Source organism: Polypterus senegalus, chromosome 14 (assembly GCF_016835505.1).
Source record: "Polypterus senegalus isolate Bchr_013 chromosome 14, ASM1683550v1, whole genome shotgun sequence".
Taxonomy (NCBI): Eukaryota; Metazoa; Chordata; class Cladistia; order Polypteriformes; family Polypteridae; genus Polypterus; species Polypterus senegalus.
In genome coordinates, this window is record NC_053167.1 from 57,382,312 (window position 1) to 57,406,389 (window position 24,078).

Genomic DNA, 24,078 nt, shown 5'->3' on the forward strand with positions numbered 1-24,078 from the left:
TTACAGAAGATCTTGAAAAGACTTTTCTTCAGTTTTCTTTGTTTAGTTGGATTACTTTAATCTCTCTGTATTGTTGAAACGGAGATGAAATAACCATTTATTAAAAATGTTACAAAAAACCACATGCTTTCAAAGGGTGTCCTAATGTTTTCACATGACTGTATATATATACATACACACACACACACACACATATATATATATATATACACACACACACACATATATATATATATATATATATATATATATATATATATATATATATATATATATATATATATATATATATATATATATATATACACACACACACATATATATATTTGTGTGTATATATATATATATATATATATATATATATATATAACTGTCACAGTTATGCAAACAATACACAGATTTGTGTGTCAACAGGTCTAGATGATTCCGAGGATCTGAATCCTCTGACCCCAGTGTCTTAGCATTACTGATTGGATGAGTAATAATTTCCTCAAACTTACCAAAGGAAAAAAAAAAAAAAAAAACAGAATTTTTAATCATTGACAGCAAACAAAAAAAACAAACAAGGATCTTAGAAATAAACTAAGTTATCTGTCTTTACAAAATAAGCCTTGAAGTAAAAACTACCTGCGACATTTGAGATTCAGTGATAGTCATCTAGATTTTTACAATACACTCCTATCAAGATTGGCAAAAAAAGTCAGCAGAAATTAGTCTAAATTGTAGCAGCAAGAATTTTTACTAAGGAGAGATTAAAATCTGAGGATATTTCACTAATCTTGGCATCACTGCAATGGCTACCTGTGTCCTTTAGGATTGATTTAAAAATACTTTTAATTTTATGTAAAGCTCTAAACAATCTAGAACTTTTTTATATTTTGGACTGCTTGTCTCCAAAATTCCTAACTGTAATCCAATTGTAAACTTAAATCTTCTAACACTGGCTTGTGTAGTGTTCTGAGTATGAAGTATAAAAACTGGTGAGGCAGCCTTGTTTATAAGCATCAAAATATGGAATACTTTACTGTTAAGGATACACTAGGCCAGTACAGTTGAACAGTTTAAAAAAAAACCTGCCAAAAATGCACCTCTTTAATCTGTCTTTCTACCTAGATTACTTAAATTGCTAGCATCATCACTATACTAGTGTTCACACTGAGGGGAAAAATAAATTGATTCCTTTCTACTAAAATGTAATTCTATTTGCCGTTTTATAGGCTGGTCACAAAACAATAATTTTGTATATATTCATTTTTTTCTGGTACTCTATGGTAATGCTATGTACCACTGCCCTCTGGCCTAAGTATGCTTCAGCTGGCAGATATGTGGTGAAGTCTTGCTAGAGTTTTCTATAAAGGTGACACAAAATGCTAAGTGGGGGCTAGGTGGTCTTTCGGTCTTGGAATCCCAGAAGATTTTTATTTACCGTCCATTCTCGCGCTTAAGTTCTCCCTTGGATAAGTCGTGGCTTGATTTTACTATATAATTTCCGGTATTATGGAAATTATGTCGGTCGTACAAGTCAAATGCAGAATACTCACGCTATTGGTCCAAGAGATTATGATATGCTAATGCCCATCTGAGTACAGAAGCATATTAGGGCCACATTTTATATATATATATATATATATATATATATATATATATATATATATATATATATATATATATATATATATATATATATATATATATATATATATATATATATATATATATATATATATATATACATATACATACACACACACACACACACAGTGGGTACGGAAAGTATTCGGACCCCCTTCAATCTTTCACTCTTTGTTATATTGCAGCCATTTGCTAAAATCATTTAAATTAATTTTTTTCCTCATTAATGTACACACAGCACCCCATATTGACAGACAAAAAAAAGAATTTCAGGAGACTCTGAATGTAAACGAGTCATTGTAAACAGAAGCTTGCTGTATGTTGGAACAAGGTTATTGAGAGCACCTCTGATCTTTCCAGTTTAAAATCACTGCCTCGACTTTGAGTGCCAACTTCATGAGGTGTTGAATTGAATTGGTTTAGAAATGTGACACTCAGTTAGTCATCTAATTTTTCCCACCCAGTTTAAAGCAAAATTCATTTGTCGTCTCCAGACTTATATACAGTTGAATGTCAGAAGTTTACATACACTTCTGGTGAATTCTTTAAAACTCACTTTATAACCCCTCCACAGACTTTATACTAACAAGCTATAAATTTGGCATATTTTTTAAAACATCTGCTTTATGCAGGGATAAAGATATTTTTTCCAACAATGTTCACAGGCAGACTGTTTCACTTTTTATTGACTACAGTAATCCCTCGCTATATCGGGCTTCGACTTTCGCGGCTTCACTCCTTTGCGGATTTTAAATGTAAGCACATCTAAATATATATCACAGATTTTTCGCTGGTTCGCGGATTTCTGCGGACAATGGGTCTTTTAATTTATGCTACACGCTTCCTCAGTTTGTTTGCCCTGTTGATTTCATACCAGGGATGCTATTGGCGGATAGCTTAGAAGCTACCCAATCAGAGCATGTATTACATATTAACTAAAACTCCTCAATGCTATAAGATATGCATCCCGCGCGGAGCTTGATTGTTTGCTTGTCTCTGCCTCTATCTCACCATCTCTGACATTCTCTGCGCCTGACGGAGGGGCTGTGAGCTGAGGTGCTGTTTGCACAGAAGCTGTTTGCCTAGTGGATACGGACGCACCTCTAAGAAATGTTGCTTTATCACGGTGCTTCCAAAAGCACACTTATTGATTTTTTGATGGTTTGCTGTAATCTCGCTCGCTCTCTCTCTGACGTTCTCTGCGCCTGACGGAGGAGATGTGAGCAGAGGGGCTGTATGCACAGAGGCTGTTTGCTTAGAAGATATTTCTCTGCTCCTGAAGAGAAGATGATCTATTTGCATTCTTTTAATTGTGAGAAAGAACTGTCATCTCTGTCTTGTCATGGAGCACAGTTTAAACTTTTGACTAAAGGGTGTTATTTCATGTCTAGAGGGCTCTAATAATGTTAACAGTGTGGGAGAGTTTATAAGGGCTTAAAATATATAAAAATAACTACACAAACATATGGTTTCTACTTCGCAGATTTTCATCTATCGCGGGGGGTTCTGGAACGCAACCCGCGCGATTAAGGAGGGATTACTGTATATCATATTTTAAGTGGGTCACAGGTTTACATACACTATGTTAACTCTGCCTTTAAACAGCTTCAAAAATTCCATAACATGATGTCAAGCTTTTAGGCAATTAGACAATTAGCTTCCGATAGCCAATTAACCTAAATGGAGTCAAATTATGGATGCAAGTTAAGGCCGAATATCAAACTCACTGCCTCTTTGCTTGATATAACAGGAACATCAAAAGAAACCAGCCAAAATAAATTTAGCTGAAATACAATTGTGGACCTCCACAAATCTGGTTTATCCTTGGCAACAATTTCCCAATGCCTGGAGGTTCCACATTCAATTGTACAAACAATAATACGCAAGTATAAACATCATGGAACTATACCGCCGTCATACCTCTCGGGAAGGAGACACATTCTGTCTCCTAGAGAAGGAAGTAATCTGGCACGAAAAGGAAGACTCAATCCCAGCAAAGGACCTTGTGAAGATGCTGGAGGAAACAAGTATCTAAAACCACAGTAAAGAGTCCTATATTGACATAATCCAAAAGGCTGTTCAGCAAGGAAGAAGCCACTGCTCCAAAGCCTCCATAAAAACCCAGACCGCAGTTTGCAATGGAACATTGGGACAAAGATATTACCTTCTGGAGAAATGTCCTCTGTTCTGAAATATCCAAGATCGAACTATTTAGTCATAATGACCATTGCTGTGTTTGAAGAAAAAAGTGTGAAGCTTGCAAGCCAAAGAACACAATCCCAGCCATCAAGCATGGGAGTGGGAGCATCATGTTGTGGGGGTGTTTTGCTGCAGGAGAGACTGGTGGACTTCACAAAATAGATGGCATCATGAGGAAGGACAATTATGTAGATATACTGCAGCAACATCTCAAGAGCTCAGCCAGGAGGCTAAAGCTCAGTCACAAATGGGTCTTCCAAATTGATAATGACCCCAGGAAAACCTTCAAAGGTTTTGGCAAAATGGCTTAATGACAGAAAGGTCAAGGTACTGCAGTCGCCATCACAAAGCCACTTATTGTAAGAAACTTGTGGGAGGTGACCCAAAAATGTTTGGCTCAAATTAAACAATTTAAAAGCAATGCTACCAAATATGAACAAAGTGTATGTAAACTTGTGACCCACTGGAATTGTGATATAGTCAATAAGTGAAATACTCCACCTGTAAACATGGTTGTGAAAAAATTACTTTTTCCCTATATAAAGTAGATGTCTTAAATGATATGCCAAATTAATTATTAATATAAAATCTGTGGAGAAGTTATACAGCGACTTTTAAAGAATTCACCCTAAATGTATGTAAACTTCCGACTTCCAACTGTTATGCTTCAGATAATTTATTCTTATCTAATGTTTTTGGCATGTCATGTTTTAGTTATTTTTTAAAATCTATTTCTAATTTGTTTTACTTTACTTATTTTTTCTCATCATGTAAAGCACTTTGAGCTACCTCCTTTGTACGAAAATGTGCTATAGAAATAAATGTTATTGCTGTTATTGTTGTTTCACACTCTGATCAACTTGAAAGGTAAACTTTTCTCATAAAAATTTCAATCGGTGCCAATAATTATGGCACATGTCATTTTAGTAAAAATTACTTCTTGATGAAGGTTTTTTTTCTCATAAATAAATTTGAGTTAAAGATTGGAGTTCTCTGATGTTTTCAGTGTGAGATTAAGGTATTTTACCAAAAGGTTACTTTTTTAATAACCCTTTTTAATGATCTTGCTTAGGTGTGCCAATAGTTTTGGAGGGAATCATATTACACTGTACCACTGTGAATATGCCTGAGCCACTGAAATGAGATATATAATGCATGAGAGGACATACTTTACATATTACATATCCCACAAAACTAAAACCTACAAACATGTAAAAAGAAAACAACAATCTACTTCAATCTACTTTAATTACTTACGCAGTTTTTTTTTTTTTTTAATTTAGACAGCAGAACTTGATATTTATGAATTATTAGAAGGAGGAGGAGGTTGGGAGCATGCACTAATACAAGTGTGTTGCTGCACCCACCACACAATAAACCACCTCAGAACCCAAGTGCAGCCTTGCAACGTGACCTCAGCACCACACTAGTTCGAAAGGAGTGGAACAGTATGAAGTTTAACACTGGCTGAAGTGCCAATCCTGCCACCAACCCTCAAGTTTTCCCTGCAAGTTGGAGGACAATTATTAGAAATGGCACAAAAAAAAAAAAAAATAAAATAAGTTGTCAAAAGTAAATAATCAACATTTAGTACTTTTAAAAGAAAGATATAATACGAGCTACACAAAAGAAGCCAATGATAAGATATATTAATGAAATTGCAACAAATCTCTAAATTTTAGTTTATATAATCTTAGATAAGCAGCTCATAACTAAAAACAGGCATTTAAATGAGAAAACTTAAAAAAAAATTCCATTCAATTAATGAAATTAACTGATATTACAAGGTTCTATAATTATAATTAGGAAGCACAGTAGTGCAACAATTAGTACCAGGATTTCAGAGATCCAAAGTCCTGAAGTCATTTTAACTGGGAACTGCAAAGACGTCTTATATTGGGTGCAGGTATTAGGGTGCACAAGACAGATTGGCACCTCATTCAAGGCCTATTGCAGCTTAAAGTCCTGGATTGCCAGGATAGGCATTGGCACAAGTGACTATAAAGTAGATTAGAAAGTTAGAAAACTGACTGAAAGATGAATAGCCAGGATGACCAAGAATGTGCATGAAATGTGTGCGTTTATGCCAAGTAATAGATCACTGGTTTTCTTGTCGACAGTTGACTCTTGCCTTGTGCCAGAAAGAACCAGAAATATGATTTGGCATCCTGCAGACCAGTAACTTATAAAAACAGTTTTAGAAAAAAATATTTGAAGGATATTTTTCTACATATACCAATTACAGTAATAAAATAAAGGTTTATTACCTGAAGAAACATGCTCTCCATTCACTTTGAGAGGAGTCAGCACCACACGGGGCATCATTACACCTTTTTTCCTCTGCTTTCCAGACTACAGTGACCAGAAGAAAAGAAAAAACATATATAAAGTGTCTTCATAATATAAACTAAAATTAATTAAGCAAGGAATTTAATTTAAAAACAGATTCTTCAATTGTTCCATCTTGTTCCACTGATTGATCACAAATGCTTTTTGTTAGCAAAAACTCTTATTCCCACTAAAAGATAAAATATATTTATGGGTCAGTTTTTATTTAATAAAGTAAGAGGTATGGATCCAACATAACTGGAATGTACAATAAGAAAATATTACTTCATTAAAATTATACACTATAGTACATGCATTAATGCAAATAAATGTATACTATTGTAAGTAAATCCTGAATGAATTATTTTGTTCATTATGTTGCTTTGCTTGTATTTCTTGAGCTTCCTGAATCAGCCCGAAAACAAGTTAGCTTCCTTGAAAGCCATCTCAGTGGTCTATTCCTTTCTAAAATGGGTCATTCCATGGAGGTTCACTGCATGATTTTTAAACAATTCTGAAACTTTTCCCATTCGTTTCTATGGCCGATTGATAGGCAAAAATAATCTTTTCAAATTTTTTTCACCCTCCTGCTCCCAGCTAGTATCTTTCAAAGATGGGGGAACTGACCATCTTTAGCATTTGGAACCTTTCAAAAGATTTTAAATATTTCCAAAACCAAAAAAGGTTTTTCTTAACATAAACTAAGGAATTGTTTTCACTTACCATATGCTCTGAAATTACTAATGTGCTTTTCTTTATAGCCCTTTAAAAATTGGCCACCGGTATAGATTTTCATTAACTTTATGTACCTTTTCTATGCTACTTAAAAAAAACTTTCTGAATGATAAAAATAGTAATAGCTGCCAACTTTGAAGAAGTTGCATAATGGGGAGCATGGTAGGAAAAAAATGTACATTTTTTTTGTCCATCGATCAGCCATACAAACGAATGTTTAAAGTTCCACAGGCTTTGAAAACCATGCAGCAAACAATTTTTCCAAAACAATAATAATACATATTGCCCTCAAACTTGCATCATTTTTCCAGATAATCAGTTTTGGAAAAGTGTCTTAGAAGAGGATTGTGATTCATTCATGGTGAGGAAAAAAATTCTTGCATTGTACTGAAATTCACATGATTTGAGCAAGTGACTGAAGTAGACAGGAATGGCTCACACAGTAATACTAACTGAATATGGCAAAATTGAAAACATAAGCGAAAACAACCTGACTTATACCCTTAAGCCAGGAATACTGGCCTCTCTCTCTAAAGTTCTGTACCCAAAAAACTTCAGTGAAGACAGGGAAAAAAGAAATATCACTACCACAGTGTCAAGCCATACCTTACATAAACCAATAAGCTACAGATGGCTAAAAATCAGTTTGGATACTTACATACTAGTTTAAAGAAAGACAAGGCTCTGCATTTAATTACCTTGAGTGTTGCCGTTAGGGTTAAATTAATCAATCGAATTGGTGTAACATCTGAAACATTTAATGACTGATGTAATGTAAATTCATTTGTTCCGTAAAGGCTAAATACAGTGGTTTCTAATTCTCTAGGGTTCATTGCCGCACTATATATCAAAGACTTGATATACAACCATCTGAATCAGGATGATCCATTCTTTAGACTTTACCTTATGATAACTAGTGCCTGAGCGCTATACATATATATTTTTTTTTTGCAGACTGATGATAATATTGATATTTGGATGGTGTACTGATACTGCTGGTGTGTTTAAGCATTAGTATTTCAAGGAAAAACACTAATGAAACGAAAGACATTAAATTTTGTGTTTCACATAAACATACTTTAACATTTAAACAGATTAAAAGATAGTTACTAAAATACCTATTGCAGAGATTGTAATGGCCTGCAGAAAACTATTTTTTGTTATTGTTGTGGTTATAGTGCTGTCCTTCTGGCTTTGTAGCTCGAACTATGTTCTCAATGTGAATTTCCTACCACTGAACCAGGTTTATTTGTGGAGCAAACCGTCCCTGTTGGACACAGGCACAAATGAAATATCCAATTGTTATCCACAGATAAAGTTTATAATAGTCGGTATAATGCAGGTGGTTCTGGACGTGAAAGTGAATTCCACTACATATAAGAGCTAAGTGTAAAAACTGTAAATATTTCTTCACACATTTTGTAGCAGAATACTGTAAAGACAATATTATAACCAGTAAAAAGAAAAAATAAGGGAAAACATAACTGAAAAGGGCTGTTTGCAATTGTACCTGTTGTGTAGCTCTGTGAGTACTCTGCCTGGATGGAGGTGCCTGCTTGTTTTGAGATATAGTAGAACATGAAGCACTTGAAGAGGTTTCATCTAGAGAAACTTGTACATAAGAACAAACACAAAAATTAAACTTTAGAATGTGATAACTAAATATACATGCTCATTTACAAAGTTTCAATTCTGCTATGAGAGAAACATTTCTCCTATTTAACACAAAAATCATGCACATATGTGCACTAAAACAAATTGTTGTAACTTAACTGCTACAAAGGCTGACAAATTAGTTGCCATTTTTGGCTTCAGAATGAACACAGTAGAAAATACATAGTAACACTGAATCTGATATAAGGAATGAACAGATGGCTGAACAAACAAGAAATTCAACTGCTGAAAACAAATAATGCAAATAGTAAACCTGTCAGAAATACTGTGTGAAAAGTGCTTTTGTCAGAATTGCTGTGTAAAGAATGCTTTTGTAATGTTAGGAAAGTAAAAAAAATAAAAGCAAAAATAAAAAAATCTATCACTGAGTCCCTTGCTACTCAAAAACAAACAGAACAACATGCAGTATCTGGGATAACCTGCTCAAGCATTTAATCCCTTTAAATAGTACAACTCTCAGCATATACTTCTTACCGGAGCACTACAGTTTTACATGTTATAATGAATATAGCCCATTGGGGTCCAAAGTTGAGGTCAATAAAATTATGCTAAGGAAACAAAAATATTTACATTAACAAAAACATATGACATGTATCATGTGTATGCCATGTAGAAAGTAAATATAAGGAAGGAATGTTTCTTATTTTGCATTTCAATATCTTGAAGTTAAATTTGAAGGCAAATTTGCACATGTTTTAATTTCTACTCACAAGTCATAGGATTGCTGAACAAATGTTACAACATAACAAAACAGTGTGTGTTGCATTCAGTGTATATTATTTATTTTTTTATTGTGGTTTTGTCAGCTGTTCTGTGGCGACATATAAGAATTCCATTGTACACAATAACTTGAAGTGACATTAACACCTGAAACTGACCGACTCTGGACAAAATGAAGAGTTCAAAGCCAATATATCTGAAATGGCACCAGTTACCTGGTAATGTTTTAAAGAACAAAGCATGCAGGAGCATACTTTTGATCAGTATGGTCTGAGGATTATGGAACATCTATGGAAATTTTCACCAAAAAGATCATGTAAAGCAGTGACACATATCCAACACTTATCAAAAAAGGGAATCTGCGCAACAGATTTTCCAAAAAGCAGTTATTTACTATTTGAAAGAGAAAAACTACTTATCAATAATTTAAGCACATATCCTATTAATATTTAACTTTCCTTAACAATACTAGTGCTGCAATGGTTGAGGATTACAAATACATGTCCATGCTATGGCGCCAATGCATATGAAAGAAAACATTTCTATACCAGTGGAGCTGGTGCTCCGATAGTCTGATTTCCAAGATGTCACTGAAACCATTCTATTCTGCTATGAGAGATTATGAAAGAAAAGTCTGACCACATTAAAAATAAATAAATACATCTGAATTTATAATAAAAACAAAAAAATTGAATTCTTTAAATTAACCCACATTCCCGATTTTAATAATGAAAAGTACCTTAGGCAAAAATCAGACATTTTTGAGAGCTTAAATCCAAACTTTCTTGAATTTCAAATGTAAAACTAAAATTACAATTGAATAGAATGTTATTTATTAAGCCTATCCAGTAATATCTGCTTTCATATGACTGTATGTGCTACTTCTATTGGTGGTTCTCCTTTTCATTCTACCAAGTATCTAACTTTTAATAATTTCACTTCTACAAGTAAACAGATCGGTCATCGTTCTCAACTGCAGTTGCCTCCTGTTAATAAGGTTTTCTTGCTGATATTGTTACAATGATTTGCTGCATTTGGCTCTCTACATAGGACTTTTCCTCATCACACTTTTCTGATTGTAACTTTCACATTACTTGAACATGTTTCTCAATGCTTTTTTTCCTTTTAACCCTCTCCTTTCCTCCTGTTTTCCTTATGATAACAGTACCTTCAGCCTGGAGTACAATTTATGCACCTCATACCGATATAGATTATAATTAATTGGCTTTGACTTTAAAATCCGCATAGACCTTATTTCTGTTGTAATTTTACAAGTCTGTGAACTCACTCAATCCATCAGTTCCATGGTTATGCAAGAGGCTATACTTTGGATCTCAAAGTACTACCTCTGCTACTTAGTCAGGACCAAGCAGAAAAGTTTCTGCAAAGATGAATAGTCTTTCTCTTGTTTACGCTATAATTATCTACCTTTCAGAGAGTAATTTATAAGCTAAATTTAGTCTTTGCAACTCAATACTGCCTCACCTAGTTCAAAAGAAGGTATTTACAATTCAAAACTCTTATGTATCTCACACCTTGCTGCCCTACTTTGTACTGCATAACCACCAAGGAAGCACTCATAATCCTGGTGTAAGAGCTCAAAACTCATCATTAAAATCTAAAATGTAAACAGTGAATATTATTTTTTTCCCCTTAAATCCATACACAAATGTGGTTTGCCCACCTTCAAACCTAAGTCTCCACTCAACTGCCGAACCTTTAACCTTTTCCAGGTTTATTCACACCCAAAAAAAAAAAAAAAAATCAAATTAGACAAAAGTTGCAACTATATTGTGGTGATCATACGCATTATTTACAAACCGGATTCCAAAAAAGTTGGGACACTAAACAAATTGTGAATAAAAACTGAATGCAATGATGTGGAGATGGCAAATGTCAATATTTTATTTGTAATAGAACGTAGATGACAGATCAAACGTTTAATCCGAGTAAATGTATCATTTTAAAGGAAAAATATGTTGATTCAAAATTTCACGGTGTCAACAAATCCCAAAAAAGTTGGGACAAGTAGCAATAAGAGGCTGGAAAAAGTAAATTTGAGCATAACGAAGAGCTGGAAGACCAATTAACACTAATTAGGTCAATTGGCAACATGATTGGGTATAAAAAGAGCTTCTCAGAGTGGCAGTGTCTCTCAGAAGCCAAGATGGGTAGAGGATCACCAATGTTGCGCAGAAAGATAGTGGAGCAATATCAGAAAGGTGTTACCCAGCGAAAAATTGCAAAGACTTTGCATCTATCATCATCAACTGTGCATAACATCATCCGAAGATTCAAAAAAATCTGGAACAATCTCTGTGCGTAAGGGTCAAGGCCGTAAAACCATACTGGATGCCCGTGATCTCCGGGCCCTTAAACGACACTGCACCACAAACGAGGAATGCTACTGTAAAGGAAATCACAGAATGGGCTCAGGAATACTTCCAGAAACCATTGTCAGTGAACACAATCCACCGTGCCATCCGCCATTGCCAGCTGAAACTCTACAGTGCAAAGAAGAAGCCATTTCTAAGCAAGATCCACAAGCTCAGGCGTTTTCACTGGGCCAGGGATCATTTAAAATGGAGTGTGGCAAAATGGAAGACTGTTCTGTGGTCAGGCGAGTCACGATTCAAGTTCTTTTGGAAATCTGGGACGCCATGTCATCGGGACCAAAGAGGACAAGGACAACCCAAGTTGTTATCAACGCTCAGTTCAGAAGCCTGCATCTCTGATGGTATGGGGTTGCATGAGTGCGTGTGGCATGGGCAGCTTGCATGTCTGGAAAGGCACCATCAATGCAGAAAAATATATTCAGGTTCTAGAACAACATATGCTCCCATCCAGACGTCATCTCTTTCAGGGAAGACCCTGCATTTTTCAACAAGATAATGCCAGACCACATTCTGCATCAATCACAACATCATGGCTGCGTAGGAGAAGGATCCGGGTACTGAAATGGCCAGTCTGCAGTCCAGATCTTTCACCTATAGAGAACATTTGGCGCATCATAAAGAGGAAGGTGCGACAAAGAAGGCCCAAGACGATTGAACAGTTAGAGGCCTGTATCAGACAAGAATGGGAGAGCATTCCTATTTCTAAACTTGAGAAACTGGTCTCCTCGGTCCCCAGGCGTCTGTTGAGTGTTGTAAGAAGAAGGGGAGATGCCACACAGTGGTGAAAATGGCCTTGTCCCAACTTTTTTGGGATTTGTTGACACCATGAAATTCTGAATCAACATATTTTTCCCTTAAAATGATACATTTTCTCAGTTTAAAGTTTTGTTCCGTGATTTATGTTCTATTCTGAATAAAATATTAGAAGTTGGCACCTCCACATCATTGCATTCAGTTTTTATTCACGATTTGTATAGTGTCCCAATTTTTTTGGAATCCGGTTTGTAAAAAACCTGCATAGTTTAATTTAATAAAGTCTGAAAATCAAAACAAAAAAAAGACTTTAGTTATTCCAATTTTATTTCATGATGGAATTAGTCCAGAAATAAAACAAAAACCACACTGATGCAAGTACTTAGCTGAAGCAAATTAGGCAGCAATTCTAGCCTGAAGTTGGGTTGGGTATGAGGCAGCACCTTTTACACACCTGGATTTGGGGATTTTCAGCCATTCTTCTCTCCATTCTGAAGATCTTTTCAAGCTCTGTCAGGTTGGATAGACAACTAGTTTCAGATCTCTCCTTAGATGCTCGACTGGGTTCAACTCCTGGCTCAGGCTGGGCTACACAAGGACATTCACATAGAGTTGTCTTTGCTTTGTGCTTAAGGTCACTATCCTGTTGGAAAGCAAACCTTTGGCCCCACATGAGGTTCAGAGCACACCAAAGTAGGTTTACATTAAAGGTACCTCTGTACTTTGCTCCATTCAGATTTCCCTTTTCCTTGAATAGTCTCTTAGTCCCTCTTACTAAAAAACAACTGCACAACATGATGCTGCCATTACCATAGTTTACTGTTCGAATTGTATTGTGCAGGTGATGAGCTGTGCAGCTTGTTTGCAGATGGGATGCTTAGAATAGAGGCCTAACACTTCAATTTTGATATACAGTAATCAGACCAGAAAATCTTGTTTCACAAAGTCTTTGAGGTGCCTTTTTGCAGACTCAAAGTAGGTGTTCATGTGTCTTTTACTTAGGAGAGGTGTCCATCTAGTCCCTCAGCCATACAGCCAAGATCGGTGGAGTGTTGCAGTGATGGTTGTAATTCTTTAAGTTTCTTCCATCTCCAAAAAGGCTCTGTGGAGCTCAGTCAGATTCTAGGGGTCTTGGTCAATTCGAGCAGCCATACCACCTGCACTTAATAATAATCCACCTCAAGCTGAGCATGTTTAGGCCTAGTCTACCCTTTGACAGAAGACCATCTAGGAATAATTTGGGTAGCAAGAGGGCTGATATTAAAAGCCTCCTTTTAACACATAAAGCCTTAAATGGCAAAGACCCCGTTTATTTACCTGAACTTTCCACTACTTACAAACCAGAATGTACACCGAGATCAACATGATAGTCATTTTATTAATCCTTGGACTCTTAATAAACAGTGAGAGATGGAGCTTTTAGTTACAGGGCACCAAATCTATGGAATGATCTGCCTGTTAATGTTGGAGATGTTCCCCTGGTCTCAACTCTGAAATCCAGGCTGAAGGCATGTTATTTTAGTCCAGAATATCATCACTATAGAGCTGCTAATTGGCTGTGCATACTGCATTTCTGTTTGTAGTTATTCGTACAGAAAAATAATTCTGTTTCTCTTCTCTGTATCAGGATGTGGCATGTGATGCCACTACTCTACTGCACTCCTGTAGATGGGGAAAAGCCATCCCAGATAAAATAGGTTCTCTTATCAGATTGGCCGGCCCAGCACAAACTCCACTATATAATGCCCAAGGGAGTGGGTACACAGCTAGTTGGCGGAGTTCTACAGGTCTTTGACTGCGTCTGATTTTGTTTTTGACTTTCTCTTTTACAATTTTAATTTTTGCCACTGTCAACTAGCCACAGTACATTAATTAATTAATGGACCAATACTAATGTTAAATCAGTTTCTACCAAGTACTCTGTGCATTTTAACAAATCTGTATTTTTACGTGTACTAATTCTGTATTTAGTAATTACTTATATTTGTATTTTAACTGAGAATTTTTCATAGCGCTCTGTACCTACACTCAGTGAAGAGCACTATACAAAATAAGTTGTACTGTATTTTATCGTATTGCTGAAAATATGTTGGGGCTGATGTCAGAAGGTGCTTACTCTGTGGTCTATGTGTGGATTGTAACGCCCATGTGCAGTGACAGGGACATTGTGCTGTAAAAATTAGCACCGCCCTTTGGATGAGCTATAAAACCAAGATCCTGACTCTCAATGGTCATAAAAAATCCCTGAGCATCTTTAGAAAAAGAATAGGTAGGGTGTTTCCCAATGTCCTGGCTAAATTGCTCATTATAGGCTGGTAATTCCCACCCACTAATTATCCCCTGTGCCATCCTGGCTAACTCGCTCTCACCCATTCACCATCTAATAGCTAATGTGTGGTACATTTACTGAAGCAAGAATAACTACCATTGCATAATCCTTGTGGAAGCTATACATTTGTGGGAATTGGAAGTGGTTCCCACAGTCTATGTAAAGCTCTATGAGTAGGTTAGAAAAGAAGTATATAAATGTAATTATTTCTCTTACCAAAGTCATTCTCCAAAGATTTCTTAGTTTAACTGGATGCTAGCTACCTCTAGGAAGAATCTCAGTTGTTCCAGACTTCTTTCATGTAGCAACATGTGTCTCACAGCCAGATACACAAAATTTGTTTGTGTATGTTTAAAGAAACCCACAAGTTAATCAAAAGCAATAATGGTATTTTTATACAGTAATCCCTCCTCGATCGCGGGGGTTGTGTTCCAGAACCCCCCACGATAGATGAAAATCCGCGAAGTAGAAACCATATGTTTGTATGGTTATTTTTATATATTTTAAGCCCTTATAAACTCTCCCACACTGTTAACATTATTAGAGCCCTCTAGACATTAAACAACACTCTTTAATCAAAAGATTAAACTGTACTCCATGACAAGACAGAGATGACAGTCGTTTCTCACAATTAAAAGAATGCAAATATATCTTCTCTTCAAAGGAATGCGTGTCAGGAGCAGAGAATGTCAGAGAGAGAGAGAGAGCGCGAGAGAAAAGCAAACAATCAAAAAATCAATATGTGCTTTTGGGCTTTTAAGTATACCGAAGCACCTTTATAAAGCGGCATTTTTTAGAGGAGCGTCCGTATCCTCTAGGCAAACAGCCCCTCTGCTCACACCCCCTCCATCAGGCGCAGAGAATGTCAGAGAGAGTTAGAGAGACAGAGAAAAGCAAACAATCAAGCACCGCACGGGAAGCATATCGTATATCATTGAGGAGTTTAAGTTAATATGTAACACATGCTCTGATTAGGTAGCTTCTAAGCCATCCGCCAATAGCGTTCCTTGTATGAAATCAACTGGGCAAACAAACTGAGGAAGCATGTACCATAAATTAAAAGACCCATTGTCCGCAGAAATCCGAGAACCAGCGAAAAATCCGTGATATATATTTAGATATGCTTGTATTTAAAATCCGTGATGGAGTAAAGCTGCGAAAGTCAAAGCGCGATATAGCGAGGGATCACTGTATATCCAACGGTGTCTATTTTCAAATAAATGATAACTTTCCATTCTGTCTGCTCTCTTTCATTATAAAAATATGTGACTTGAACACATATATGCCAGGGAAAGTAGCGTATCACCAGAGTAAATCTGCTTTTATCAAAGACCACACCTACATCAAGCCACAAACAGTGGAAGCCTCATCACCCCAGGATAGCGAAGTTACAGACCTTTCTAATGTTGTACAGTTGTCTGTGTGTAAAAGATAGGAAATAAATTGCTTGTATGACAGCTTATCTTTGCACACTGTTCTGCACAAAGCTTGAATCAAATTCTGGTCAGTTTTGACTCTATTAAGAATGACACGTGTGCTGAAAGACTCAGTCAGGTCAAGTCAGGGAAGCATGCACTGGTATAATGCGTTGCTGCACCAAATACATGACAAAACAGTTGAGTTCCACCCTTCCGGAAATAACCCTCTATCTGTCTCAGCCAGGTATTACGTGGGTGTCCTGTCATCTTGGCCTGGTCCAGCCACTCAGGTCCTCAAAAATGAGGATCCTGTGAGCCAGATCACCTTGATTTACAAGTACTGCTTGGTATAACTTGGAAGAATCGTGGCATGCCTGCAACATTTCTCAGCATGCTGGTGAAAAAGACTGTCACTGTAACGTGCAGGTCGCATCATTGGTTCCTGAGCACACGAGAAAGAAAAAAAGTGTGGGGGAAAAAGGGCCTTTTAGCTTGTGACTTGTTCACAGTATTATCCCCACCCTACCGAAAGGATCGACAAAAGCATGTTATGTTTTTTGATTTGGTTTCTAATCTTGCTTGCTTCACCCTCCCCATTTAGATATAAGTATGATTTCAAATGGGAAATAAAATTGAAGAGCAGCCTTTGGTTAAAGGGGGTGTTTCGTTTAGGGGCCCAGGGCTGACAGAAAAGGCATTGTCCCCACCCACATAAACCAGCACTGGAAGAAGATGGTATGAAAATGTATGTATGTACTTAGTTTATTCCAGGTGTGAAATGAAAGACAAAAGCAACACCACAACAATTAATAAATAAAACACTAAGCCTGTGTGGGGAAACTGCAACAGAAGGTAGGAGAAGATGTGCGATTTGCAGCACAAAAAACTAAAATCTATTGTACAAAACGTAAAGTTTCTCTGTGACTAGTGCTGAACATAAATTGTTTCAAGGACTGCCTGGAAAAATAATTCTGAAAGTAAAGGACTGAATGAGTACATAACTATATGTACATGCATACAAATTGTCTACTTGTTTACCAAGGCATACTAACAAATATATCAATTAAGAAACCAATTTAGTTTTAGCAAATGTAACTTGCACATTCTTGGATGACAAATACTGAGAAATCCTTAAAAAAAAATTATACAGACACAGAGAGAACAAGTTAACCTCATAATGACAGTGCCTAAAGCAAAACTGAAATTTATGACTCAGAACCTGAGGGTGCAACTATGAACACTTCGCCCTAATGTGTAAAGTGCTTGTTACCATACTATCAAAACAAAAGAAGACTTCACTAAAGGTATAATTTCAAATTAACCAAAAAAAAAATACTCATATTTGGTCCAGTTTGTTGCACTTACATCAGTTACCAAAGAAATAATAGATTTAAAACACACACTATAAGAGAATTCTACTCTACTTTGGGGGACAAAAAACAAAACAAAAAAAAAAAACACACACACAAAAAAAAACATACTATCATTTTCTCCACTTGCACTGCATGTCTCATTTGAATCGCAGCTTTCCAAATCAGCTGAGTCTTCTAAATCCTCACCTTCTGGTGCAGCCAGGTTTTTAGACCACAGTGAAGCATTTTTCTAGGGAGGAAAAATGAGAAAAGATTTAATAAAAGTACAGCAATTAAAAATATTAACATCAGCTAAAAATAATAGCTATTTGTGAACATCCCACAAATTAAATTGAGAGACATGGTACAACCTGAAATCGATAAAGATATATGTTTTTCTTTCAATTTGTGAGAAATGCTTCCCGATATCAATGGGAAGCCAGACTGAATCAAGAAAAACTTGCGGAGAGCAAAGTCCTCCAATTTTGCTTCCACATCCCCATAGACGTACACTTTTAGGTTAAATTTCCTTTGAGTGAGTTTACGTTTGGATGCATGAGTGGGTTCTGCAATGGCCTTGCAGGGACAGCCCCTGGCCAACAACCAATGTAGAAGATGATTAAAGGGGTTTAAAAATGATTGATCTCCTGGAGAGAAGCACATATTGAATACAAGGTACTGACACTGACACTTTACTTTTAGTAGGCTGCATCACTTTCTGAGTTTGCTCAAAAAGTGTTGTGTAATTTGTCCCAGATCCATGCGAATAAAAAGCATGATCTGATTTAGTAGAGACAGCCAGCTGTTATGGACGCCCTAGTAAGCCAATTTTTTGACAAACAGGTTTGTTACTGTATCTTGTGACCGATTAGTTATTGATCCTTAATTGAACAACCGCTGAATAACATACATTTTAGACTGAATATATGTTGTATAAGCTAAAACCACCACTTTGACTAACACCTGAGATGTGGATGCTTTGAATTAAAAATCTGTTTTCATTGAAATATATTCAATTGTTGATTCTGGAGGCTATTAGTGCTGTGTCTTGTATAATGTATGTGAATGTAGCAATGACAGTACTAAAAGTATTAACAAAATATTGAATAAACAATCAAAAGAAAACTGTTGTTTGGCTCTCAGTTCTGTTAGAGAAGTTTGACAGGAACTAATTCAATTTACACGTGTGTTTTTATCCAACGTACTCCACTTTTACAACAGGTTTTGCTACTCCTGTTACAGATAGAAGGATGACTCAAAAGAGGATGCCCTATTTTCGTATTTTGGCCTGTAATGTCCTAAAGCCAAAAACGTTCATGAAAATAATTCACAAGGAAGACATCTTATAAATATACAAACTAACTTTTGGACACTTGTATAAAAAACTGAAATTAAAAAAAAAAATGCTTCACCTTCAAAGTAAACAAGCTAAGCCGGCCAGGAAGCTTGAAGAAAATCCCATCCTCTCCTCTGCACTGAGAATGAAGCATTGTATTGAGGCAAGCTAGAGGTGAGGTTCCACTGAAAAAACACAAAAAAAAAATATGCAAAAAATTACACACTGTTTGACCACCTGGAAAAGTAAACATACAGTATAATAATTTTGTTATTATTATTATTTATTATTATTATTATTATTATTAAGCTTTAATGTTTTGCTGACATTTTATTTACGTTGAGCAATTTCTGATAATTTTCTAATGAAGAATGAAGACATTGATTTCTATCATTTTTCTTGAATATGGATATATAAGGATTTAGTTCAAAATGTAAACAAAAAAAACAGGACAGTAAAATAGACTTTACATCAAAAAGCCATCCAAAAGAAATGTACAGTACTATAGTGCAAAAAAACAGGTTTTGGAGAACAATACTGTACTTAAAGTAGACTAGAGGAAAATATTTTCTATATGTACATCTTGACAGAATCCACGGTGTCTCAGTTACATAAAATCTTTCTTTGTTGTCAATACAAGCTATTCATCTCATGGGTTGCTGCCCAAAAACATACAGAGTATGAAAATTACTCCACAGTTATTCAAAGGTTATGAGTGCTCATGTCAACACTGAAACAGTGATGTGAAACTATGGTGAGCATAGGAAATTCAGCCCCAGAAGGGGGCTAGCCTTTCCACAGAAACTAACATTTAAAACGAAATGTACCATTAATGCTTAACAGAATGACTTACTTTATCCCAGTTTTAGTGTAAAATGTTGCATATAATGTGCACTTGTGTATAATGTGCATGTCAATTTAGCACAAAATTTTCAGGTAAACAAAGAAATTCACTGATAATGCCCGTCTTTAACTTTTCAAGATTTTTAGGGTGGATACTGACTTTTGTTGACAGGAGGGGTGAGGGCGATAATCAAGTGTAAACATCAGAAAGAAAACTCGCTTTTATATGGGTAGGCAGTCTTTGATTGGAGCAATGTTAGAACTCATTGACTTGTGACATCTGATCCCTGTGTGTGCGGGACTAGTGAAGAGCAAAAACAGTATCAACATCTGGCGAGAGAGAGAGAAGTGACTATGCAAAGCAAAATTCTAAGTGGGTGATGTTTTGCATATATTTTTTTTATTCTGAATTGGACTCTAACATGTCAGACTCTGATTTTAGTGCAAGTGAACTGGAGATTGAGATCAAAAACGAGGTTCCAGCATCAGCTGATCGGCAGCTGATGCACTCATGGCAACATTCGCCTGGGAGGAGTGCCACTTACAATGACAAGCGGTACAAACTAGACTGTGTCGCACTGCAACCTTTGCTGCCACTGCTCATCCACCGATGCCGCTCCCACATAGTCACTGTTGCTATAGCCAGATATGGTGAACATGCAGCAAGAGTGGCCACAGAAACAGCAACAGACATTTTATGTTCAATTATTTGTGAAACCACTGCTTTGTGTACTTTCCAGAAAACAGCCCAGTATGTGCTTGTTGCTCCCGCTGCACAACTGCTGGCGCAGTAACCAGAGGAGGTGAACACATAATGACAGCGCACTGCACGCAGCAACTGATATTTTATGTTGATTTATGCAATAAATTATTGCTTTGAAATTATGTCTCATGTATAATGCGCACCACCATTTTAAGAAAATTTAAATAAGTAAAGATTGCAACACATAACCAAAGAACACTTCACATGTAGCTACACTCAATAATCATATTTTGTGACAGCAGAAACTGTACCCCACTGTCAGTGCAGTTAAAAAGTAGTAGTAAGTTCTGATATGAACATCAACAGGGATACCACTAAAATTATGCAAGGGAAAAAATACAAACAGGATCCTTAGTGAATAACCGACACCTTCAACAGGTGACTGCAAATCAGGTCTGTTCCAGCACCACCCTCTTCTTCTGAGGAGTATGGGAAGGGGGGAAAATGTATGGCTATATCCACTTTCCTTTTGAAATAATTTGTTTAATCTCCTTACCTTTACATTTTTTCCTCAAAAAAATGTAAAATGAATTGCAATTTTTGGCTTGAAAAATTAAATTTTTATTAAATCTTATCTTTCTATTGTAAAACGCACAAAAACTAAAAGTACAAAGCCAGAAGTGCAGATAGTACAATAATAATGCAAATAACAATGATGAATAATAAAAGTAATATGAACAGCATGTGTGAGTGTCACTTTTAGATTTCCAGAATCACTTTCTGTTTCACTGTCCATTTCATTTTTACTGAAGACTGATTCACTTCATCATCACTGCTGATGAGATACGTTTCTTACGTGACACCATTATGAAGCTAGGAGAAGACGTGTCAACACCATTGGGCCTGACGCTTATGCAAAACATGCCTATACCATTTTTTTTCGTTCACGTATGTAAAACACATGATAATATGCAAACAAAATTATGAATGTTTAACAAATAAAGCAATCTTGATGATGTATGTAAATTACCCCTAAGTAATAATAATTCTATTAATAATAATAATAATAATAATAATAAGTAACCTCTAGCTATGTAATTCTGGAGGAGCAAAAAAGTGTTTAGATATATTTCAAGCTTAGCAAGGTAGCATTTACAAAAAAAGTCCATTGATTACGGATATTTTACCATACTTTTAATTGTTTAAGCTCCTACATTAAATTACATTTCCCAAATGTACTCTTCATTACTAAATTTATACTCTTTAATAAAAGTTATCACATACAACTAAGTTTTACATAAAATTTGAATCTGTTACATTAAAACAGATCACATGCTTATGTTTAGAAACTTCATAGACTTTCTGTAATTACATTAAGTTAGAGTTTTGTGATTAAACAATTCAACTATGGTATTACCATAAACAACAGGATATATTCTAACTTCAATGTACAAAGCAAAATCCTAATGTTAACTTCTGTAAAATAACAGAAGTTAAAATAATTTTTTGACTGATTCACGATGAAGCTCACCTACTACTGTTTTGGGGAAAATCAAGCAAAATTATTTATAAACTAGCCGAAGCCGTATAAGAATAGGAACGGAAAACAGTGAGAGAGGAATTCAGTATAACAAAGGCTTAGGAAACCACCATCGCAGTATAACGAAAATAGCAAGGAGCGAAACCAATGTCAATGGTCGAGAGAGTACCTTCCTGTAGCAGGCTACGGAAAACAGATACATATAGACAGACGCCACATTCACAGTGTTGCCCAGTCGACACGATAAGTCAGCGCATCCGCCCTATTGCGAGTGGTAAAAGTGCAATTTAAACTAATACAGATGGACGTGGAAACCAGGCTTTCTGATGAAAAAACAATAACGGTTTAAACAGTATCGTTTACATACAACAGATTTTTGTGAATCGTTTATATATGCAATTATTTATATCCATTTATACACTAAATGCGTGAGTATCCCATGGTCTGTGAGTTGGTGATCGTGGCTCTCTGTCTTGCGTGCGGTGTAAAGTCAACGAGGCTCAGAGGTGCACGTGGACTTTTGCACAGACGAAAGCGACTGAGGCCGTGTTTGGTGAGTTGTTGCATGCCTCGAGAGCGATGCTGGACTCGGGAGGACGGTTACAGTTGGCGTGCGTGGCTCTGGCGTGCGTATCCCTTGACGCGGTAGGAGGGTTAGTGTTGGCGGGCGGGGCTCTGTCGAGTGTATCCCATGGTCTTAGAGTTGGCAGGCGGGGCTTGCTTGCACTCACTGTCTTGCGTGCCCTTAGTGAATTATATATATATATGTCAAAGTAAGGCAGTTAATAGGCTTGTCCGATATCACTAAAAAACAAAAAGCACAGACAAATGTAGACATTTTTCCAACATATTTTGTGACATGTGCATTCAGTATAGCTGTCAACACAATTCTAAATATTGTAAAAAAGATGTGTAAGGTATGTGCGCATCTAGAAAGAAGAGTGTGAAATTCAATTTAAGATGTCATGTGAAACCATGTAGTTTATGGAGCTTGCTACACTTCCAACTATTTAGTCTCGTCATCCATTAATCAACCCACTATATCCTAACATAGGGTCACAGGGGTCTTCTGGAGCCAATCCCAGCCAACACAGGGCGCAAGGCAGGAACAAACTCTGGGCAGGGCACCAGACCACTGCAGGGCAAACGCACACACACACATCCCAATTAATGAAAAGAGCTCAGCATACATCTAGTTGGAAGTGCAGGTCGTGATGAAAGCTGCACCTCATCGGTCTTAGGCAACATGCATACTGCTACTTTTTCATTTACATTACATGCACAAACAAACCAGACCGCGATGAAGTCTGCATTTTCAAAAATCGTAGTTTTTACATGTCCAAACTGAAATGCTGAACCAATGTTCTCTAAAGTCTTCGGCTCAGGAGAGAATTAAGAAAAATCTTTAAGTTTCATTGGTTGAAAATGTCAGTGTACAGTGGACAAAGGGCAAAAAATGGAGTCAAACATAGTAGTATGGAAGTGGCCTTAGGTGTGCCAGTATTAATTGCAAAGTTACAGCTCTGGCTTGTGGACTTCCTTTAACTTTTTTAAAATGCCAGAGACAGCAAGTCTTGGTGAAATGTAAAACAGCAATATTAATAAATGCATTGTAAATATTTTAAAATGGGACACATTGTGTTACACATCCCATAAAGTTAAAGGTTGTGGCTAAATCTACAGCTTTTTTCAAAGCATTATGTACGGTATAATATGATCATAGTTGGTGCCAACAATCCTGCATCATTCTGATTATTGTATGTAAAAGTATGTTTTAGCACTGTCAGGACCAGTATTAACTCAATAAAACAGTTTACAATACAACAATTATAAATGGTCTATGAAAGCAACTAGCGGACACCTTGAGAGAATGTCATGTAAGACTGGTCTCAATGCGCACATCAAGGATTTCTCTGACCATCAACGGGCTTAACAGGGATGCACTTACTGCAGCCAAGAACATACATTATGGCAAAATAAAAGAAAGTGGCCATGCTAACCCAAGGGTTTTGTTCTCTGTAGTTAATACACTACTTCAACCTGCATCTGACCCAATTACCTTCTTTACCGAAGTCTGAAACATTCCTCCACTGTTTTCTGCAATAAAATAAAAAATTTAA

General features: G+C 36.3%; 1 protein-coding gene across 4 annotated transcripts in view; it reads right to left on the reverse strand.

Moving 5' to 3' along the window:
* asxl1 (ASXL transcriptional regulator 1) overlaps positions 1–24,078 on the reverse strand; it is a 138,982-nt gene that overhangs the window by 48,361 nt on the left and 66,543 nt on the right. For 3 of the 4 annotated variants that reach the window (XM_039736124.1, XM_039736122.1, XM_039736126.1), the window contains 4 exons: positions 18,949–19,057; positions 17,666–17,786; positions 8,405–8,505; positions 6,099–6,183 (listed from right to left, as the gene is read on the reverse strand). In XM_039736124.1, coding sequence (XP_039592058.1) covers positions 6,099–6,183; positions 8,405–8,505; positions 17,666–17,786; positions 18,949–19,057 — 416 coding nt within the window. The remainder of the gene's footprint in view (positions 1–6,098; positions 6,184–8,404; positions 8,506–17,665; positions 17,787–18,948; positions 19,058–24,078) is intronic. The other variant, XM_039736125.1, reaches the window with a different exon arrangement.